Here is a 23,398-nt window from a genome sequence, read left to right on the forward strand (position 1 = left end):
GACGATTTCACAAGCCTTCTAAATCCATGATTCTATTACAACTCATTTCCTACTACTTCAACGTAGGCATTTCCTGCGTTGGGGACCATCTTCAGGACAGTCTCCGTCCCTCAGATTACAGCCAAAATGAGGCAGACATGTTGGATCCTGTTTCTTCTTTAATACTCTCTTCTGTTCAACTGATGGCTTTCTTCCCTGTACATAATATGCTTTCTTTATAAAGACAGAGTCCAGGTCTAGGTCTAGAGTCTGACCCCTCACCTGCTTGAGGCAACCAAGCACACACACATTTACGGGCTGACACACACACACCTCAGGTCTGGTGACAGCTCACCCAGGTCTGTCTACGCCATAAACAAAGCCCTAGAAGCCTCACCTGCATTTCAGACACTTCAAGTGTTTTCCTTCAGGGTTCCGTTAGCTGCAAGGAAATAATCAGTCTACCGGCTTCAGGCAAGAAGTATTTAAAGAATTGTTCCCTCTAGTCCCATGCTAAGCTGCTCCTTTGGATCCCACATGCAAAACTCCAGGGGAAAGGTTTCACTGTGGACATTACCACCTGGTTATGTCAGAGAGAGATGGTTTTAGACGGACATAAAATGTATTTCTCCTCATTTCGTCTTGTTATATGTAGGCCAAATATTCATCCTTGCTGAGGTCTCATCCAAGTTTCTGATGTGGAACCCACACTTTCGGGCAAAGTGGTAAGGGTTTCAGGGGAAGCTGTGCTGGGTTTGAGTTCATGCCCTGCTGATTTCGAGCGGTGTGACTGAACACAGTTTCTAAATGTTTCTAAGCTCAGTTTCTTTATCTGCCAGCTAGGGAGAGCGACCTGACTCAGGAGCAAAGCCTGTGTGAAGATGAAGGAAAGAAAACCAGGGGATGCCCTCAGCCTGGCACCCAGCTTGTTAAAGAAAGGTTCAGTAATAACAATAATGCTCAATAAATGTTCATTATAAATAATTAGTAATCATTACAATCATAAAATGCAGCATACAGTCAAAACACATGTGAAAACACAACAATAAAGACTTGTCAGAAGAACAGAAGGAACTCAGACGCATGATACCAACAGTGCTTTGTACGTGATTACGCAGCTGAAAGAAACTTCATACATCACCCAAGTCTTAACTTAAGGAAGGTGAAGGTGAACTTCAGAGAGGGAAGCCCATCAAAATTAGCATTTTTTTTTCATTTCTAAGACTTTAAGAAGACAACAGCAGCAATGTTTAAGAAAGCACAATCTCCATGACAAAGTTCAAAAAACATCATCTTTCAGCAATTTGGGTAGGAAACTGGACTCCGGAGGGAGTCTGCTAGATGTGACTTCTAGCTTAGCCTTTATTGCATGTGTGACCTCCCCTCTCTGTGCCTCAGTTTCTTCCTCAGGTGATGGCAGGGAAATGCCTCTCTCCCAGGACTCTGGCAAACCTGTAATGACTTAGGTCTGTAAGGTACTTTGAACAGGGTGCATGGCAGACCGTAAGTGTCAGGTGTTCCTGATTGCTGCTGGTATCTCGACATTTGTCCACTGCTTGGATTGGAACCCAAGTCCTGGTGTGTGCTGCCTCAGTTTCCACACCTCTAAAATGGGGATAGACTTTTTATCTACTTGTAGGAGCATCATAAGGACTAAATGAGCCAGCCTACTAGTCCCAGAATAGCACTAGGAATTAGTCAATCACTCAGTAATTGTTAACTATTATGATTGCACTGGTTGGTAACTATTAGAGTGTTTTTTTTTTCCTTTTTTATTCTACTTTTTTTTCATTCTGCTTTTTTTTCATATTAACACTGATTCTCATTTTAGGCACAACTCTCATCAGTACAGATATTATGTTGAAATCTTTTGGCTTTAAAGGCAGCAGATTTGAAACACAATATTTTTGCCAACATCAAGCTATTAGCAAATGCTTGTTAGAGACACATTTATTAGATGATTAGTTGCCTTGGAACTCATGTATCTAAAACCACATGATGTAGTTTAGAAGTGGAAATAAACATTAAGAGTTTTAGAATGTGTATTTGTTATTTATCTTAGTTTCGTTGTCACAGTTAACAAATATCTTCTAGGTTTTATTTTTATTTGTTAATGTTAATTATTTCCCTCAGATATTCATGATAGAACAAGAGGCTCTCTGGAATTAGGGAGGGTAGAACTCTTGCTACCATCAGCCAAACTCTAAAAATAGACAATGATTCTTCCAGTCCTAATAAATATTCACTCATGCTTAAGTGGGTTTCAAGACCTGCATTCCTTACTCACAGTTGGATTTCTTGAAAAAAATTATCTATGTTTTAATCCCTCTGATGGAATTTTTAGCCAGTTTTCATGATCTCCAACCCACTGAACTTGCTCTAGTTTATTTCCATGTGCCCCATCCAACTGGACCGTTTTCAGTTTTTATCTTCTGCAACTTCTGAGAAGCATTCCACATAGTTGCTTTAGTGCTAGGCAGGATAATGGCCCCCTAAAGATGGCCACGTCCTATTCGCTGGAACACTTGGATGTGTTATGTTACGTGGCAAGTGGAATTAAGGTTATAGATGTGAACAAGGCTAAAAGTCTTGAGGGATTATCCTGGTTTCTGGGTGGGCCCAACCTAATCACACAAGTCCTTAAAAACAGAAAACCTTTCCCAGTTGTGGTTAGGGAGAGAGAGAGGCAGTGTTGCTGACTTGGAAGATGCTGGTTTCATCCCCGCTTCTCAGGTCATTCTCCTTTTCCATCTCCTCCTCCTGTAACTGGCCCTCGGGCCCGAGTTGCTCTGAGCTTGGTTCTTAGCCTCCTCTCTCTTCTCATGATCTCTCTCTCCCTGTGCAGACAAATCCATTTCCATAGTTTCAGTTCTCTCTCACCCTAGGTGTCTTTTGGAGTTTCAGTGGTATGTGCCTACCTACCTATTAGATGTCTCCACCTGGCTACACCCCAAGGGTCTCCAACTCTATACCCCTTACTGAACATGGACTCCATCACCAACAGTTCTTCATAACAAGCAGCACCATGAGACCTTCATCCAAAGCACGGAGCAAGCTTGAGATTGAGGAATCTCCTTGACACCTACTTCTCCCCCAACTTCCATAACTCATCGTCATGTGTCCCTTAATATCCTCCAAAATATCTTTTGAACTCATTCAGCTCTCACCATCTCCACCTCCACCTGCCCCACTCTCTAGTCCCCTGACATGTCATCCTGCAGCCACTCTTAGCCCTTCTGACCTACTAGCCACAGAACATTAAGACAGAATTTTCATAATTTGTCTTAACTGAGGTCTGTCTGTGGCAAATCTCATCCATAAGATCCTGAAGGATTTGGCTCCTCCCCTTTCACGTGTCCTGCTGTCCAACCATGGTGGGCTTCCCCAGCTCTTGGTATGCTCCTTCTACCTCTGGACTTTTTCCTCTGCTTGGGAATCTCTCCTCCCATCGTTGTTTGGTTAACCCATCTTTCAGCTTTTGGGGCCCCCAGCCTCAATGTTACCTTCTTAGGGAGCCACTCCAAGTCCCTCAGACTGGATTAGACATCTCTGCTGTAATTTCTCAAAGTACCCACACTTGATATTTTTGGGCTCTTGGGAAGTGTGAAATTCATGTTTGAATGGTCAGCTGTTCACTGGGTGTCTTCCAAACTCTACTATTCATTCCCCAGCAAAGCGTCCAATTCCATATAGTCCCTGACATACAGTCTGTGATGGTTAAATTTATGAGTGAATTTGGCTAGATTATGGCGCCCGGTTGTTTGGTCAAACACCATGTAAATGTTGCTATGAAGGTATTTTTTTAGATATGATAAACATTTAAATCAGTAGATTTTGAGTACAGCAGATTATTCTACATAAGATGAGCGGGCCTCATCTAATCTACTGAAGGCCTTCAGAGAAGGTACTGAAGTCTTCTGAAAAGAATCCTGGCTCCAAACTACCTTTAGATTCAAGACTGCAACAAGCCCATTCTGTAATTTCCAGTTTGCTGGCCTGCTCTGAGGAGTTGGGTCTTGCTAGTCCCCACAATCACATGAGCTGATTCTTTTTTTTTTTTTTTAAGGTTTTATTTTTTTATTTGACAGACAGAGATCACAAGCAGGCAGAGAGGCAGGCAGATAGAAAGAGGGGGAAGCAGGCTCCCTGCCGAGCAGCGAGCCCAGGACCCTGGGATCATGACCCGAGCCGAAGGCAGAGGCTTTAACCCACTGAGCCACCCAAGTGCCCCACATGAGCTGATTCTTTAAAATGAATCCCACTGGGGTGCTTGGTGGCTCATTCAGTTGAGTGTTGCACTCTTGGTTTTGGATCAGGTCACGATTTTGGAGTCCTGAGATCAAACCCCATAGCAAGTCTGCTGGAGATTCTCTCTCTCTCTCTCTCAAATAATTAAATAAAATCTTAAAAAAATAAAAATAAATAAATAAGTAAATAAATAAAATGAATCTCATTGCTTTCTATATACACATCTTATTGGTCCTGTTTCTCTGAAGAACCTTGACTAATACATAGTAGATGCCATCATAACTATTTTTTGGCTGACTGAGGGAATGTGTTTTTCCACCATTATTTAAATCTATGGCAAATTTATCTATGCGTCTGTTTATTTGTTTGCTTATAAAGTAACTACACAAGAAATTCTTCAACGATTGGATCCTATTGCTTTTATGGGACTTCTAAGTGTGGTATAAAAATTGGCATGGATTTTCCATTTTTTAAAGTTTGGCTTTAGTAGTTTCTATGTTTCAAAATGAATACTGGAATCCCTTGGAGCAGTTAATTATTTTTCAAAAGACATTAATTATCTGCCTGACATATGACTTTTTTGTTTGTTTTGTTTTGAGAGACAGAGGGAAGGTGGAGGGGGTAGAGGGTAGACAGAGAATCTTAAGCAGGCTCCCAGCTGAGTGCGGAGCCTAACTCGGGGCTTGATCTCATGACCCTGAGATCATGACCTGAGGCAAAATCAGGAGGTGGACGCTTAACTGACTGAGCTTAACTGACCCAGCTGCCCTTATTTCTTAATTCTTAAAATATCGTTTTTACAAATAACATTATGTAGGGGTCTGAGATCTAAGAAATTGTGTCCTCAACTTGTTGCTAATATTGTTTATAACTACCCCCAAACAACACCTCAGCACGTAAGGGTTGTACAGTTTTAAGTTAATCGTTACTCCTGATCGTAGAGATAGTAGAGAGCACTGATTGAGCCATATAGGGGAGCACAAGGATTATCATCTCAGTTCAGTGATTAGCCAACTTAATTACCTTGGGCAATTCACTTTGGCCATCTGAGCCTCAGTTTCCTTCTCTGTAAAATGAGAACCTTTTCAGCTATTATTAAAAAACAATCCACACAATGACCTCATCACACTTTCACGTTTTTAAAGGAAAGGTAATAATAATCGAGCGAACCATGTGCCCATTGTGTTCTGTTCTCCTCTATCCACAGGACTCACTAACGCCAAATGCAACAGCTCAAGATGTTGTGTTCACATTGCGCTATTCATTACTCCCAATGTCATCTCTCTCTACTGATATCAAACTGCTGTCACTGCTTGTGGCAACACGTTCAGTGCTGGCCCTCTGTAATGACTGTCGACTGATGCACATAGCTATGCTTATCGTTACGTAGCCCCCTTTCAGCAATTATTTCTCCCATATTCTTGGTGTGGCCACTTTATTTCATTTGTCCATCTATTCATTCAAAAATGATTAAATTTGAAAGGCCCACTCTATGCCACACAACATGCTAGGAATGGAGATGACTAAGAAGATATTTCCAGGTCAGAGGCGTTATCACCTAGAAAAGGAATGGCCACAGGAGAGCATGATGAATGCTTTGAGAGGCAGATATCGGCTCCCAGCGTTACAGGAGCACCTGTAGGTAGTGGGTGGTGACCACTGGGAAGGTCTCCCAGTGGGGTCATGTGACCACTAAAGGATCAACAGACACAAGATTTAGGGCAGATACATGTGCCGTCCTCCTAACCCCCTGCCCTGGGCATCCTGGAAAGTGGAAATGCCAGAGCCTGTGTGTGCAAAGGAGAGAGAAGAAGAAGTTGCAGGGACAGAAGAGAACAACTTTTTTACCCCTGCATTCATAGGGTGTAGCTTGTTCACAGCTTCCTCTCAGGGCTTGTAAACAAGCACTTCTTACCATAGCAAACAATTTCTTACACTACATTCTCGGAGATTGGCATATTGGGGAAAAAGACAAAAATCTGTGCTTCCCCCACAACTGACAACGTGTGTCTGATATACTTGAGCTGACTACAATCTGTCCCTCATTTGTGAGAACGGCCAAAAAGGCCAAACACGCTAATTTTACAAAAGAGATCATTACTGAAGTTATTTGCAAGATTTCCACAAAATGTACCTATGACGGGAATTTACAGAAGATATAGAAATAGAAAGACAGATAAAGACACAGATTCTTGTTTATATTTTTCTTGTTTCCCTTGAAGAATTGAACATAAGCAGAAAAACACTGTGTTCTTGCAGCCAAAATGTGGTCCCTTTGTTGTAAAAAATACTCATAGCGGCTCAGTTACACCAAATGTGTTTCTGAAGTTTGCATTCCACAAGGACACTGTCAGTGCTGCAAAGAAGTAGGTACGCAGCACAACAAATCCATACGCAACAGGGAACACCGTGCCTAAGAGCAGCTTGTCATTTACGGCCATCAGTAGGTTTCTCTTTTATTTACATTGTACGTTCTAGAGAGAAGTCATGAATGGAACATACTTCTGCTTGAACCCATGGAGTGAATCTCTCTCTCTGTCTCTCTCTCTCTTACACACACACACACACACACACACAAACACACACAAACACAGAGTCTCTGCCCCTGGGAGGATAGTGAAGGTATCCTTTGATACCTTGGGACCTGGCTTGCTTCATTCCTAGTGGCAGGCAGAAAAACAAGGCTCACTTTCTTGCATTCAGAGGTGGTCCCTCTCCTGTGCTGACAACGAACCTGCTCGGACAGCTCCCGCCTTTGGGGTTCATTCCAGAGAATCATCTGGCTTCGTTCTCACTCCTATTTGGCCTCCGCTTTCAGGATTAATTAAAAGCTCTTATGAACTGGCCTGGCTACTGCTAATGCTGGATGCTTTGCAGCCCTAGCCGCACCCTGGAATTTGCAGAAAAGACACTACTTAGTGATTTTTGAAAACTTTTAATTGCTCTCTGGGACTTTCAGAGGGATTACAAAACAAGACAAATAGTCTGAGGCAGGAAATAATACTGACATTACACCACTTTTTAGAAACAAGTAAATCTGGCCTGTTTTCTAAGAATTTGGGGAATAAATTTCCCCTTACTGTAAAGCTGAGAGTATCTTAATCTGATTTTCCATTCTGTAGTCCATTCCTAAATGGCTAGATTGACAAAGCCATACCATAAAGAACTGAATTCATTGTGTATCAAAATGGTAAAATTAAATATTTTCCAAATAGTGTATGTAATTTAAATGACAAAACGTGATTTTCTTTTGAAAGCAAGCATTTTAAATAATCATCGTACCTTGTTGTATCTGAATAGTTCTTTTTTAAAATTTAAAATTATTTATTTACTTTTTTAAAAGATTTTATTTATTTATTGACAGAGAGAGAGATCACAAGAGGAAGGCAGAGAGAGGGAGGAAGCAGGCTCCCTGCTAAGCAGAGAGCCCGATACGGGGCTCGATCCCAGAACCCTGAGATCATGACCTGAGCTGAAGACAGAGGCTTAACTCCCTGAGCCACCCAGGCGTCCCTGAATAGTTCTTTTAATCATTTATTTTCTCCAACTTCACCTCCTTAATTATATTGCTCACTATTTTGCCGATATGGGCAATATGTGCCAATATGTGGCAGGGACCGGGAAATTGGCATCTGAGCAAGGGTTCGGCAAGGAGAGGTACATGAATGTATTCAGAGTATCAGGAAAATGAAGTGTCAGGACACAGAACTCGCACTGATCAGCTCCAAACTGGAAACGTGGAAACTGTTTTGAGGTCATAAGACAAAGGCTACCACCCTCGACATTGTGAACCTAGGCCAAGGGCTCCTTAAGCAGTAACTCTTTTTCCCTTTGCTTGAGAAACCACAAGATCTGGGGTGAGAAGTTATCTGGAAGGAGTCCGTTGGCAGGCCGGAAAATGGCCACCAGAATTCGGGGCCAAGATTACAGATTTTCAGTTGGTGATTTTGCCCAATAATTCATGGGTGGCAAGGAGCTCTTTCCTCTTCCCTTTCACGAGGATCATCATGTCTAACTTATGAGATCACATTATGAATTAGCAATTAGGAACACTAAGTGCCACACACGTACGAGGAACTCCAAACAGACTCATGTTTCCCGGCTGCGGTGTGGCTGAGAATGGCGGGGAGCAACACTCCTTCCCATTCCGACAGGGGTCCATCCTTTGGGATCAAATGATGTCAGGGCTCACTGGGGCTAAGAACATGTAGCTGCCTTAAAAGCGAAAATCAGGGAAGGATGTGGAACGTGCCAGATCCCCAGTCCCCGGGCACCCTCAGCCACACAGTACACCTGCCCAGCTCAGGCACTAGACCTAAAAAAAGCAGGAGTCACTGAGTCACAGTATTGAGATGACTGGCCTGCAGATCTCAGGACACACCCTCCACCGGTCTCTGGAATGACAAGAGGCTCTGATCACCTCTGGTGCTTCTTAGACATTTCTAAGGAACCAGCCTACAGGAAACAGGGAAGTCAAGTTCCCCGCAGGTAGGGGGGTATAGCGGCGGAAAGCTTAGCATTCTTTGAAGACTCCGGTTTTATCTTTGAAGAAGCCATGCAAAGCCTGGGTTCTACTCTATTAACACTTCTTTGGGAGTGTTAATGTAAAACTAAGGTTTTAAAGCACTGATTTCTAATTCAACTGATTCTGAGAATCTTAGACCTGCTATAAATATGAATCTATGGGTGTGGCTTGCAGTTAGTACTTTTACAGAGCTTGCCACGTGATTTTCTCCATCAGAGAGATCTCGTTCTGGAAAAGAATTCCCCAAATGTACTGCTTGTGCTGTTATGGTCACCGTATGCAACTGTTTTCTATTGGAGGGAAAGCAGGCTGGTCACGTTGAACCCGAGCTATCAGAATGAGGCGAGGTGTGATTTCAACACAGGCCAACTACAGTGCGTGCCATCTGCGAGGGGCTGAATTGTCAGGGATCCTCATGTGCATTCATATAATATGGTCCCAGGACCTCATGGCAGAATTCAGACCTAATACAAGCGATCTTAACCATCACTCATCTACCCCAAGCAGAGCCTGTCTCTTAAGCATGAGCTCCTTGGCACCAAGGCAAACGAAACATTATACACAAATATTTTGGATACACACATGTTGCAGATCACCTCAGACACTGACCCTGGTACCGTTGAATACTTAAAGGCACAGAAATCGGTGTCCGGGAGAGCTGGGTTTCAACCCTCCTTCTACCTCTTACACACTGTTTCATCTCGGATCGTTTACTTAACCTCACTAAGCCTCAATCTCTTGGGCTGTAATACAGAGTGTGAAAACAGAATATGACATCAATAGGTTGTTGTGGGTATTAAATGAGGGGGAAAAAAACAGTTATTAATTGTTCAGTGAAAGTTATCTACCACTAATGTAAGTCAGAGTTTTATAACCTATGTTATTACATTCTTTTCTTTTTGGGAAGTAAGCTCAAAAGAAGTGCTATATTGTAACTGATAGAAAGAAATTACCCACCATCTTTTAGACCCTTTTTCAAAGTGTAGGGTTTTCTTTTCTTTTTTTATACTAAAGACGTAAAAATAGTTTTGCTGTTCTGGTAAAAATTGCTTTGGTATTTATTTTTATATGGTAATTCAGTTTATTCTGAAATATATTCTTATATTTAATTTTTTTTTAATTCATAACATATGAAAGGTTGATTTAACTGGTGGCTCAGTTGGGCCACATCCTGGAGATGGGTATGCACAACCATTTTAAAAGAGATCTATGGAGAAATATAAATATATTGCATGTCACTATTTTATAGATTGGATGGGGCAGAATCCCCTAGAACATAATATCTACACAGGGATAGAAAGAAACCAGATGTCATATGGACTTTCATTTTCTCTACGCCATCTAAAGACTTTATGCATGTGATGTGGATCTATATGTGTATATAGGTTTACAAATGTGGGATTACAATATGGTAGAAGTTGCTCAAATGGCAATCAAGCATGGGCTGGGAAGTCAGACTAGAGTTCAAATCCTGGTGCTCTCACTTACCAGATAAACATATTATTTAATTTCTTTGGGACTGGGTCTTCATCTGCAAAATGGGGGGAATAATTGCTTTCAGGTTGCTCTAAAAATTAGTTATAGAAGCAAAATATATGAGATATACTAGGTGTGCCACAAATGTTGCTATTAAATTAGTTAGAAATCTACATGCACCCATCAGAGCACTTTAATTTCTTATTTAAATATTTTAAAGAGGAGCTTTCCAATACGGATTTATCCAAATTTGTTCTTCTATCTCCCACCCAGCAGACATCTCTGCGGGAATCCAGTTAAGTTAAATGTAGCAGTCTGTCTTCATCCTTCAAAAGAAGTTTAAATATAAATCAAGAAGACTTCAAAGACCTTTGCATGAATTTGAGGCAGTCATGATTTTACATATTCTGCAGAATTCCCTCTTGATAAAGTCCATAGAAATTAGAAATTAATATTTTAGGTTCTACCACACTTCTATTTTTAATTCTTCTGACCTTTCCATTAAAACAACCTCATTATTTTGCGAACAGAATGGATAAGCCCATAATTCATTTATTTTCCAAGTACTTTAAAGGATAAATTTAAACATTCTGTGGGACCTACAAGAGAAAGCTAACCCAAATCCAACTCTATATTGTCTCTAGGCTAAGTGTTAGTGATATTTTATAAAATATCACTGAGTCCTACAAGCTACCCCGGGGGGGGGGTGACCATCCCACAATTCCCCTGAGATGGAAAAGAAAGCTGTTAGTAATTACTGTGCCACAGAAAGGACAGACGAGGATCGTCCTAGCATCTGTGATGTGTGGTTCCCCCACCTCCACATCTCAAAACTAATGGCTCACCATTGTAAGCATTTACTTGAACTCCTGAAGGAAACCTGTTCTCCGTAGAGTCAACTTCTATGTACTTCGTAGTTACAATTGCTTACTTTAGAGTTTTTCTAATTATCTCACTCTCGGAAAGAAGATTTCATTATTTGATACAAAGCAAGGACTAAATTTCGCTCCTTTCTCGGGGAACGGTCATACGGTGGCAGATAAGTCTTCCTCTTTTTTATCTCACCTACCAGCTCATTTTCACATGTTCATCTTGTAGCTTCTGGGAGATTTCTGCCATCCCATTCGACATTTTGCAACACCTGTCTCTGCCAGAAGCCACTGCTCTTCTCAGATTTCTTTAGGATACGGACTGCTTTGCTTAGTCAAATCCCATGCCTCGTTCCATAATTGCCTTGGGTCGCCATTCATTATCAGAGAAGGATCTGAGGCTTTAGGAGTAATGGTCCCAAGGACAAAGCGAACACTCCTTTCTCTCTGCTTTAAAAGAAATCAGCTCCATCTAAAAGCAAAACTGTGTGGATTGAGTTGCTTCCTTATTTATCCTGTTTGCCTCTCAGACTATTCATAATCAATTCCAGAGCTCAGCCTTGAAACGTGGGATATAAGGTTTCTGAGCAGACACAGCTCTGCCTGCAAGCTCTCCCATTATTAGGCTACAGTGCATGCAAATCAATTAAGTGGAAATCAGACGACTGTAAAGGACAACAATTAAGAGAAACGAGTTCCTGACAGCGATTGGCAACACCAATCTCTGGAAACACAGCCATCATACTGTAGTTTAAACTCTGACTCAGAGATGTTTATGAGAAATTCCTAGTTCAACCAAAGGAAACAAAAAGGTTGGAATTTTTTTTTTTTAATTGGGATGTTTACACATCTTATTTTGACTTTGGGTGGTTTTTAAGTCTCTAAAAATAAATTAAGGTCTGGTTGGAACTAATGGTAAAATGGCATCAACAATTTTTCTTCTCAGTAAGATTCGGTTAATAGTGAACTGAAAATTAAAGGAAAAATGGTATAAGGGATTGGTCCTTGAAATGAATTGTCAAACTTAACGAAAATTGCTATTATGAGCAATATTACCGCTCTGCAGCTAGTTAACTATCTTCTTCTCAAAGAGAAACTGTCACATAAAGGGAAGGCAAAATAAATGTGTGTGTTCATAAAGCTAACGGGCAGATTTTATAAATACGGGAAAGAGAAAATGCAGACATTCCTCCATAACTGCTATGTCTAGAGTAACTGAAAATTCTGCCAAAACATAGGTTAACTCTTCATAGAGAACTCCATTTTTAGGAAAAAGTGATGAGTTGGAGCACTAATATTGAAAATACAAGAGGTCTTTGAATAATTTTTTCAAAGCCATTCATGTCCTAGCACTGGGTGTGGTGAAGAGATGGCAAAGATCACTTTCTGAAGTGATGCAAGGGCCCTGAGGTCAGAGATGCTGCTCTACCTCTTCCCTGTTTACGTGTCCACCTTAGGTTTGCCAGCAGGATGCCTGATCTTCTAGCTAGTTTTACAATTCTAACAAGCTTTAGAATTCTCACACATTCTAACTTGATTTTTAATAAAATGGAAACTTTAAATCAGCTTCCTGTGCTGGCAGCTATTAGAACACAGCAGCTTCCTTATGCGGAAGCTTCCTCAGCTCTTTGCCTCTATTCTATTGTTTCCCGCCCACACAATATCTTTTTCCCACCTTCATATTCACTCACGGAACAATCTAGACACATTTTACAGCCTACATACACTTAAAAAACAAAACAAAACAAAACAAAAAACAACTACCTACAGTCTTTATTCCACGCATGTGTCTCTTTCCTCACCCACGCAGGCAACCCCCTTACTCACCTCTCCCTTCCACTCCCCCGCCCTGTCTGTGTGTGCCAGCTCCCTGCTTCTCTCCACTCTTAGCGGTGCTTTTCTATTTTTTAACCATTTCTCCCTTGTCACATTTAGCAGCTTGCTTTTCTCCCTTTTTTTCTAAAATTTCCTCTTCTATATCAATTTGTCACAATGTTATTATTATCTGTCTAAATATAAAGTATTATGCACCATGCCTTCAAGACATAGTTACTAAGTACTTACTCTGTGCAAGAATACTAGGTACTAGCCCCAAGAGGGATCTTCTCCACCCTTGCCCTTTGTGCCCTCAAGGAATTCCTAGTACAATGAGAAAAATGGTGGAGGTGTGGGCGCCTGGGTGGCTCAGTGGGTTAAGCCTCTGCCTTGGGCTCAGGTCATGATCTCAGGGTCCTGGGATCGAGCCCTGCATCGGGCTCTCTGCTCAGCGGGGACCCTGCTTCCCCCCTCTCTCTCTGCCTGCCTCTCTGCCTACTTGTGATCTCTCTGTGTCAAATAAATAAATAAAATAAAATAAAAAATGATGGAGGTGTGTGTCGGGGGCGGAGGTTAGCTAGGAGGGCCAGAGGGTTAGTTCTGGCAAACTGGGCTATATTAAATTCAACTCTTTCCATTACAAACAACAAGATCGACTGGATAAATGGTAACATTTAGAAATACATATCTGGGCTTACAAGAAAGGTCAAAAGGTCAGAGGGAACTAAAAATGGAGAGAGGGAAGTCCATGAACTGACAATATATTGGTATGGATGGGGAGTAAGTGTCCAGTAGCTAAGAGCTTGGGTTTTAATGCCACAAGAGGCAGAAAACAGAGCCTCCAGAAGGCAGGAAGCTAGAAAATGACCCGGTGCATATAGCCATGTTATAATCCAAACAAGTTCCAGAGTGTAATATGGGTGAAAAGAGAGTCAAATATATCAAACACAATGGAGACCATCGGTACAAACCCAAATATAGACAGGGAATTAGTGAAGGAGAAAAGTGGCGTTAAACTCAGAGGGCACAGCACATGATAAGTCGTGCTGGAAGAACTGTCTAACCATAGGAAGAAACTTAGATTTCTGCTTTACCCCAAAACATTTCTAAACTGTTATCATGACATATACTTGACATACAATAAATGGCACATGTTAAAACATACGGCTTGATAAATTTTAACATGTGCACAGACCACAATCAAGATAATGAACATACCGATCAACCCCAACCTCCTTTTTTTTTAAGATTTTACTTACTTATTCGAGAGAGGGAGAGAGAGAACAAGTGGGGGTACGGGGTAGAGGCAGAGGGAGAGAGAGAAGTAGACTCCCCACTGAGCAGGGAACCCCATGTGGGGCTTGATCCCAGGGCCCTGGAATCATGACCTGAGCCGAAAGCAGACACTTAACCGACTGAGCGACCCAGGTGCCCCAACCCCAAAGGTTTCCTACTGTACCCTGGTAACCCTTTATTCTTATCCCTAACCTTACTCGCAGGCAGTTACTGGTTTCCCTTTTGTTGTTACAGATAAGCTTGCATTTTCTAGAATTTTGTATGCATGGAATCACAGAATATGTCATCTTTTTCATCTGGCTTCATTTGCTCAGCATAATTATTTCAAGATTCACCCAAGATGTTGTGTATATCAATTTCTCATACTTCTTTTTATTGCTAAACAGTATTTGTCATATGGATATACCACAATTTGTTTATTCATGTACCTGTTGGTGGGTATTTGGGTTGTTAGCAGTTTGGGCAATTATACAGTCACTATGTATAAGTCTATTTTATGGACATATGTTTTCACTTCCCCTGGTTAGACACCTGGAATGGAATGAACGGGATACATGGTAGGTGTCTGTTTAACTTTCTAAGAAACTGCCTGTTTTTCCAAGTAGTTACACCATTTCTCATTTCCATCTTATTTAAATAGGAAATGAAAATACTCAGATGGTATTATGGTAGCACACTCCTCATTCTGTCACACTGAAGAAAATCTCCAAATGCACACTTTGAATTAGTCTACTTTCCCAAGGGGTTACATTTTTCAGTCTGGCTTGCCTTGAATACTTGTGTTAAAAAATCAGACAAGAAAATTTTGAGGAAACAGAGAATACAGAACAGAGCACATAAGGGCTTTTTTGTTCAACTTAGACATAGAGTTTTCTCGTAAGATTTGCAGAAAGTTTTTTGTTAATCATGTAAATTAAAACACATGAGTAGATAGAGAAACTTACCCTGGTTTCGTGTCATTTACTACACAGTGGTAGGTAAATGTTCCAAACATCTGAACTCCTAAAATTCCATAAAGAAGTAGAAAGAAAAGTAGGAAAATTGAAACACTCCATATTTGTTCTCCTGATCGCCTGGGGGGAAAAAAAAGTAGGCAAAACTTACAGCAATGTCATAAGCTTTTCTCCTTATCTTATACAACAGCAGTACTTACTTTAAAATGTTTGTAATCCTGGTCCTTGGTAGCTCGAATCGGAAATAAATTCGGAATGCCCGAATCATAATCAGTGGCCTTGGAATCCGTAACATGCCCCAGGGTGACATCTGGTCAACTATATCAGCAATTTCAAATACCTGTGAATTAAGAGGTAAGAAGAAACAAGCTCAGAGCTTCCCTTAGCTTTGCCCGTATTTACGACAGACGCAAGACAGCATTGTTGGATTTGCCACACTGAACTTGCCCTGCATTCTTTTCCACTGAAATGGTCCTTTTTGAAGCTATAGCTATCTTTAGAGAAATGAACACATAAACTAATGTAAACGCCATTGTTCTTACTCATTTCCCGTATAATTCATCGAAGCCCAGTTTTTAATTATTAAACAAGCGCCAACTTAGAGTACAGAATAAGTAGGCTGAATTTTCCTCACCAATAAGGTGAGGGAAAAAATGGTGGAACTTTTTAAAATAGTTAGAACACAAAGTAATGGAGAGAGGGTTAAGGGTATTATAAAAAAATTAAAAAAGGAATTGTACCATTTACTAAAAGAGGCAAAAATGATAATTAGAAAACATTTGTCAGTCATTTAATAGCTATTAAATGGAAAAGAATGCATGGATATGCAGGATGAAGTCAGATTGTTGGAGAGGTGAGCTCTGTAAAAATATGGAGAGCTCATCCATAAGCATTGACATGACTCTGCAGGATGGACTGAATTTATTATATTCTAAATTTTTAAATGAAAAATGTACTAACTTGAGTCGAATTAAACACAAAACTGAAGCCTGAATGAACACATGGAAATGAATTCTATTACCCAGTAAAATCCCACCTTTAGCCTTTTAAATATAAGTTCTCCATTTCTCATAGTAAGGCACTTTCTATTTGCGATATGGTATTTTATGTTCATCCCAATGTATCTCTATTAGTCAGCTGTTTTTAGTGGGGATTCAGTCACATAAAAGACTGGAATTTTAATATTTAATTTTTTTTATTCTACAAGATACAGAAATGTTACCCCATGTTCTGTCCTTCATTTTAAATAAATATATTTTTATATTTTTTAATAAGAAATAATTTGCTATAGTATTGATGTTCATTTCTGATTGAGAATCCACAGATGTGACTGACAAAGATTAAGATGTTAGTTTTTTGTCATAAACATTTAAAATAACATGATGTTGAAGAGAGTTACACCATCACATGTGACATATATTGATTACTATTTTTATTTAGATTTTCAATGCAAAACAATGCACATTTTGGAAAATATCTCCATGTAAATTAAAAGTTTTAATTACCTGTAACACCAATGAAACCCAAAGGCAGAAGACCATAAATCCATCAAAAACACACCAGCGATCTTTCACATAGGAACTATCCCCCTAAAAATAAATTTCACATGGAGTTATCATGCAAAATTAAGAATTTCAAAAAACATCTGTGGAGAGAAGCGTCAAATGTTAATTCAGTATAAACTAGCCATAATTTTTGCATCAAAACTGAAGAAACTTTCAGAAGGAGTACCTTTAGCTTTTTATTTTATTCATAGCAATTTATTGATTTATTTGACAGAGAGAGACAGAAAGGGAACACAAGCAGAGGGAGTGGGAGAGGGAGAAGCAGGCTTCCCACTGAGCAGGGAGCCTGATCCCAGGACACAGGGATGGTGACCGGAGCTGAAGGCAGGCGCTTAACCACTGAGCTACCCAGGTGCCTGGTGGGACACCTTTAGCGTTTTAAATGGCATTTTATATGAAGAAAATAATTCATGAAACACAAGTAGCTCCAGAGCTACGCATGGAAAATTTTAAGTTCACACAAACAGAAAACATCACTACGTTTTCCTCTTAGCCACACAGATACTACCATTTAAGAAACCAGAGGTCACCCCAACAGGAGGCAGCTGAAGTCCTAAAACAGCTTTCTTCCTACAAGAAGTAAGGACAATACTGGTCAGCATGAAGACCTTTAAGCCTGTGGATCAAACACCATGAGTAGGAATTTAACGAGGAATTCACCTCGAGCTAAATTAAACATGAAGAAGAAAATTGCCTTCCTTATCAAATATATTAAACATATATTGACTTGAATTGGAGTCACATGTGATAAAGAAGACACACCACTTTCATCTTTTAATAATGAATCTACTCTGATGTTAGAATGCGTATTTTTATCAAATGGGAAGTTCAGAAAAAAAATTTCCCTTTCAAACAACGAAGCAGAAAAACCCACTAGATTAGAATTGCAACCTTCAATAGGAAGGCCTTTGCTTTCTTAGGACCGCCCATAAGTCACCAGCTCCGTCATAATCCACGAAACTTAGTTCTGAATTCAGTGACCCCTATCATTACCAGCTCTGATGGAACCTGCTTTGGAAATAAAAATCGGAACAGAAAGCCAAGATTTCAAATAAAACGATGAAATCTGTGGTAGGATATTTAGGAAAATAAAATAATTTCCAGAACTTCCCTACACTTAGTAATAAATAGGCTATCAAAAAGACTCCCTGGGAAGTTCTAAAAAATAATCTATATTACTCACAAAACTAACAGTATGGTAACTCACTTCATGGAAGTTATCTGGTCCAGATGTGAAGTGTAAATTCAACTTAGTTAATGCTGAAGAATCATCTACTTGACACAAGAGGATGTATAACGCCTCTTGAAACACACACACACACACACGCACACACACACACCCCAATCTTGCATAGAAACACTAATACGTACACACCCAACTAATATGTAAGACAGAACAACTTGTAACAAAGCTATAAACATGGTGGGATGATAAGAAGATTAATTCTATGAAGAGTTTAGAGAAAAGAAGTTTCGTTCTCAAATGCCTAAAAAATTTTATCATTACTCAGAGAATCAACCAATTTTGGTAATCTGTATATTTGAGAAGTTCACAAAAGAAGTACGAAAGAAAGCCTGAGGCCTGGGGTCTGGGTAACTAGGAGGACAATGATCCTGTTAAGTGTTATGATCATCATATGTTGATTTAAACGTGATGACGAGAAAAACTGCACCTCCGGGAGGCACTGGTTTCGAGAAAGCGTGTGTGTGCACACACGTGCGTACACACACACACACACACACACACAGAACAAATAATTTAAGGATGTGATCGTTGTCCTCAAAACCTCACAAAACATCTTTCACTAAAAGTATCATATTTGCCTTGTCCATTGTATTAGTTCAGTGAAAATATAAATTATAATCTAAATATAGACAATATAGTTAATGTAAAATTGAATTTTCTAATTTTAATTGGTATCCAAAAAGATAATGGAATACAAATGATTTGAAGTTACACTTTAAATATTTTTATTTATTTGTTTGTCAGAGAGAGAGAGAGGGAAAGAGAGCACAAGCAGGGGGAGCAGCAGGCAGAGGGAGAAGCAGGGTCCTCGCTGAGCAGGGAGCCAGATGCAGGACCCAATCCCAGGACCTGAGCCAAAGGCAGACGCCCAGTCGACCGAGCCACCCAGGCGTCCCTAAAGTTACACTTTAAAGATTCCCTTGAGTTTCTTAATATTTATTGTTCAATAAATTTAAAATTTATTGTTCAATCATTCATTCATTCATTCACTCATGTGTAGAATACCTTTATGATCTAGACAGTGTTTGAGGCAGTAATGACAGAGGATTGAAAAGAAAAACAAAACCCCTTGACCTTATATGATTTACATTCCCAGTTTAAAAAATGTTAAATATACAGTATATGTTGATAGGTATTATGAATAAAAATAAAAGTGTATATTTTCAAATTGATTTTTACTAAATGAATGGTATTTTTTACTGGAATGTTAAGCAGAGAGAGAGAGAAAAATATCACGATGTTTATTTTAAGAACTAGGCATCGTTGCAATTGTTTTAAAAAATGCAAAGAATTCCCAAGACAAAAACTAAAATTTTATGGGACTCAGCAGAGAGCTATTTTAGAGTAGTTCTATCTTTAACTTTTTGAGGAGCCTCCATAGTGTCTTCCCGAGTGACCGCACTGGCTTGCGTTCCCACCAACAGTATAAAAGGGTTCCCCTTTCTCCACATCCTCACCACCCCACGACCCAGCAATGACACTATGAGGTCTAATACAAAAGTACAAACTCAAAGGGATACACGGACCCTTATGTTTGTAACAGCGTTATCTACAATACCCACATTATGGAGAGAGCCCAAGTGTCCACCGACTGATGAAAGAATTAAAAAAGAGGTTCTATATGTACGATGGGATGGGACTGAGCCACCGGAAGGAACGAAGGCTTACCGTTGGCAACGACATGGATGGTGCTAGAACGTATTATGCTAAGCAAAATAAGTCAGTCAGAGAAAGACAAACACCGTATGATTTCACTCATATGTGGAATTGAAGAAACAAAACAAACAATAGTAGGGGGTGAAAAAGAGGCAAACCAAGAAACAGACTCCTAACCGTGGAGAACCCACTGAGAGTCACCAGAGAGGAGGTGGGGGGGGTGGGGAGGAAGGTGGTGGGGGGGGTGAAATGGGTGATGGGGATTCAGGAAGGCCCCTTCGATGAGCACCAGGTGCTGTATAGAAGTGCTGAGTCACTAAATTGAACACCTGAAACCCAAACGACACTGCATGTTACTAACTGGAATTTAAGCAGAACTTAAAAAAAAAAAAGAAAGAAAAGAAAAAAAAAAAAAAGGAAAGACCAAAAGGGAAAAAAAAAAAAAGCTAATTTAGAATTTAAAATAGGAATGATTTGGCTGTTTGGCTGAAAAAGAATCACTGGGTGTGAGGACTATTAATAAGATGAGTTTATGTGGCCTTTTCCCCCAAATTATTATTTTATTTCTTTTTTGTCATTAAAAAACATTATACATAGCGTTACGACAACTAACTTCCACTGTTGCTCCTAACTTGCTTTAGTAACAAATTATGTTCAGTAAGAGACAGGACGAGACCTCGTTATATTTAGGATGATTTAAAATGTGAAAGTGAGAATAAACAGCGGTAGTTCTCAGGAAGGGTGACTGGGTGGCCAGGGCCCAATGAGGGAAGAGAAACAGATGTTCACATTATAACTATAGATGTCTTTGACTCACGTTCACGTGTTATGTTTTTTAAAATAGACTTTCAAAATTAAATTTTTAAAAAGATGAACATTTTTAGCTTTAACAAAACTTTTAAAGGTTTTGCTTTTAAGTTGGCACAAACGAAGTCAATTCTGAAGACCTGGGACCCCCCAAATTTAGAATATACAGCTATCAAAACAGAGGTGGCTGATTTTTTGTTTATTTACTTTATAAATTTGTTTGCTAAGCAAACTAATGTTGCCCAGATGACCTAAAGTATACTCTGAACTATATAAAAGAATGGATTATTTAAAATCACTTTAGAAGCCCCGGCAAGGAATCACAAAAAAAAAAAAAAAAAAAAAAAAAAAAAGTGTGCAAACATGTCTAACTCAAACGAGCTCACATTGTGAAAACCAGTTTTGTAAAAACTTTCACTGCGTAACGTAGAAAACTATTTCCGAATTAGGAAGTCAGTTCAGTTGCATTGTTTGGAATGAGCTTGGCTGTAGACTTTCCAGCAATTCATAGCGGCATTTACCTGTTGCCAAAAAAACACACCCCACACTGGATGGTATGTAATGGTCAGTTGGAACCGGCTTCTTTTGACTTTCCTGATAATAGGTGTGCAATAAACCACTGGGCACAAGTTTTATACAATACTTTTTGGCTCATGTTCCCAAGAACTATTCAATAGTTATAAAAGCCTTTAGTAAGCAATGGTGCAGGGAGCTGGGACACAAAGACCATTAACACTCAGATGTCCTTTATTTTTCTAGTTTTGCTTTTTAGTGTTCATTATTCTTTTTTTTTTTTCTTAAGATTTTAGTTATTTATGAGAAAGAGAGAGAGGGAGGAAGAAAGCAGGGGGAGGAACAAAGGGAAAGGGACAAGCACACTCCATGCTGAGCCATGAGTCTAACCTGGGACTTGATCTCATGACTCTGAGATCACAACTTGAGCCCAAACCAAGAGTCGAACGCTTACCGGACTGAGCCCCCTGGCTCCATGTTCTTTATTCTTCACGCTGTTCTGTCTTCCTGAAAATTCTCCCAAGTATGTGCCAGCTTTCCTCTCCAGACTCTGATCTGACCATAGCCTACCCTGATAAATGTTTGAGCCCATATGTAAAGCAACAAGCAGCAAACTCAGCTCATGCGTCTGAAAAAAAGTTCGTATTCGTATTGTGTAACTTACAGAACTGTCCTTTGTAATTTCCACCTCGTTGCTGAAAGAATTACAGTTGACTCCCTCCTGTTTATCAATTCCAGTTGTGAATTTTGGGTTTCCCACTCAAACCTTCTCTAAACCTACTCTCTGGCACTGCATTAAAAATATCCCCTGAGGTCCCTGGGCGGCTCAGTCCTTTAAGATCTGCCTTCTGCCCAGGCCATGGTCTCAGGGTCCTGGGATGGAGCCCCATGCAGAGCTCCCTGCTCAGTGGGGAGCCCGCTTCACCCTCTCACTATCCACCCCCCTGCAACGCTCTTGCTTTCTCTATCTTTCTCTCAAATAAATAAATAAAATCTTAAAAAAAAAACAAAACAGCCTATCCCCACTATAAATATTTGAGTTTTTTCTGAAGATTAGTAACACCTTGAGAGTAGACAATTTCAGCCACCCAGCACAGAGAGAGACATACAGCAGATATTAAATGAATGAATTAGACAAGCAGATGTACAATATCTCGGAACGTTTCTGCAGATTACAATACATGGAGTCAGAAGCGCACTCATATGCTTCAGAAATGCATGCGTTCACCCATCCATTCATTGAAATTAGCATTGTTCCTTAAAAGAGATGATTCTTTGACTCCTGGTGAAGAAAGAAAGATGTATTATTACCCTTCAAGGTAATATCTTCAAGTTAAGATTTTTTTTTCCCATATGATCATGAAAGACCACAGATGAAATTAATGAGATAACTTTAGGATGTTTCCTGGATTTGCACACTTTGAGGAAACAAAGCCTACACACCATGCAAACAGGAATCCGATCAAGGTGAATATAATTTGTGCACTATAATCAATTGTCAACATGAATAAATTGACATGTATATAATGTTGGTCATTACTGAGAATCACTACATCTTTATAAGCCCAAAACAACTTTTAAAAAAATAAAATACGCACTCTGAACCTGGCACTTTGAAATATAACCTCATAATACACTTTGTGGCTGACACATTTACCAAATTCTCTTTTTGATTGTGTGTCAAAGACTTTTAATCAAAGCTGGTGAAGTATGTCCAGATCGTTTTAAAGTCCTACTGTATTCATACCCAAGTTATATAATATTTGCAAATAATGAGCTGCCCCTTTCTCCTACTTCCAAATTACATAACCAGAGCTGAGTACGCATGGTACTCAGGAAATTATAACACCTCAAATATGACAGAAAGGTTTTAATTTGGTTGGTCCTTCAACAAAAATGGAGAGCAGAGAATGTAGCCGACTACAGGCAGAAATCAGCATGCTGGCCGCTGAGGAGTTATTCAAGAGCTGTCTGTCAATTTTTACAAAGGTAAACACTCGGAGGTTGCCAATCAATTATGCAGAACTAGAGAGTCACTTAAATTGCCATGCAAGTATTTAATAAGCAGAGAAACAAACACATTCATCTGAAGACATTTATAGGGATATAGTTCGCAGTTCCAAAATCGTAGGCACTGGTACAATTTCCCTGGTACAATGATTTATTGTTCCCAGTTCCCAGGGCCCATCTGTCACTGGGTCTTAGCATCGTTATTTATCACTTCAGCACCGCACAGAGCATGCACGGTACCTTCACCGAGGGTTATTGCCAGATGACAAAGAGACAACTGAGGATTGTCTGTAGAATTCGCGGTCTGCGATACATGGGAAGATTTACAGCGCAAACCTCTGTCCCCCAAATGGTTTATTTTTGCCTCCAGGGATCTGGTGAGCTAGAATGCTTCTCAAAACAGGAAGTAATGGGAAGGCAATTAGGAACGACTGCTTGGG

At 39.9% G+C, this 23,398-nt stretch overlaps 1 protein-coding gene across 3 annotated transcripts in view; it reads right to left on the reverse strand.

Annotated features, from left to right (window-relative positions):
- The window catches only part of NALCN (sodium leak channel, non-selective), a 316,125-nt gene that overhangs the window by 262,882 nt on the left and 29,845 nt on the right, over positions 1-23,398 (reverse strand). For all 3 annotated transcript variants that reach the window (XM_044250049.1, XM_044250048.1, XM_044250050.1), the window contains exons 4-6: positions 16,667-16,750; positions 15,362-15,501; positions 15,153-15,281 (exon numbers count right to left, since the gene is read on the reverse strand). In XM_044250049.1, the coding sequence (XP_044105984.1) occupies positions 15,153-15,281; positions 15,362-15,501; positions 16,667-16,750 (353 nt within the window). The remainder of the gene's footprint in view (positions 1-15,152; positions 15,282-15,361; positions 15,502-16,666; positions 16,751-23,398) is intronic.

Source organism: Neovison vison, chromosome 5 (assembly GCF_020171115.1).
Source record: "Neovison vison isolate M4711 chromosome 5, ASM_NN_V1, whole genome shotgun sequence".
Classification (NCBI taxonomy): domain Eukaryota; kingdom Metazoa; phylum Chordata; class Mammalia; order Carnivora; family Mustelidae; genus Neogale; species Neogale vison.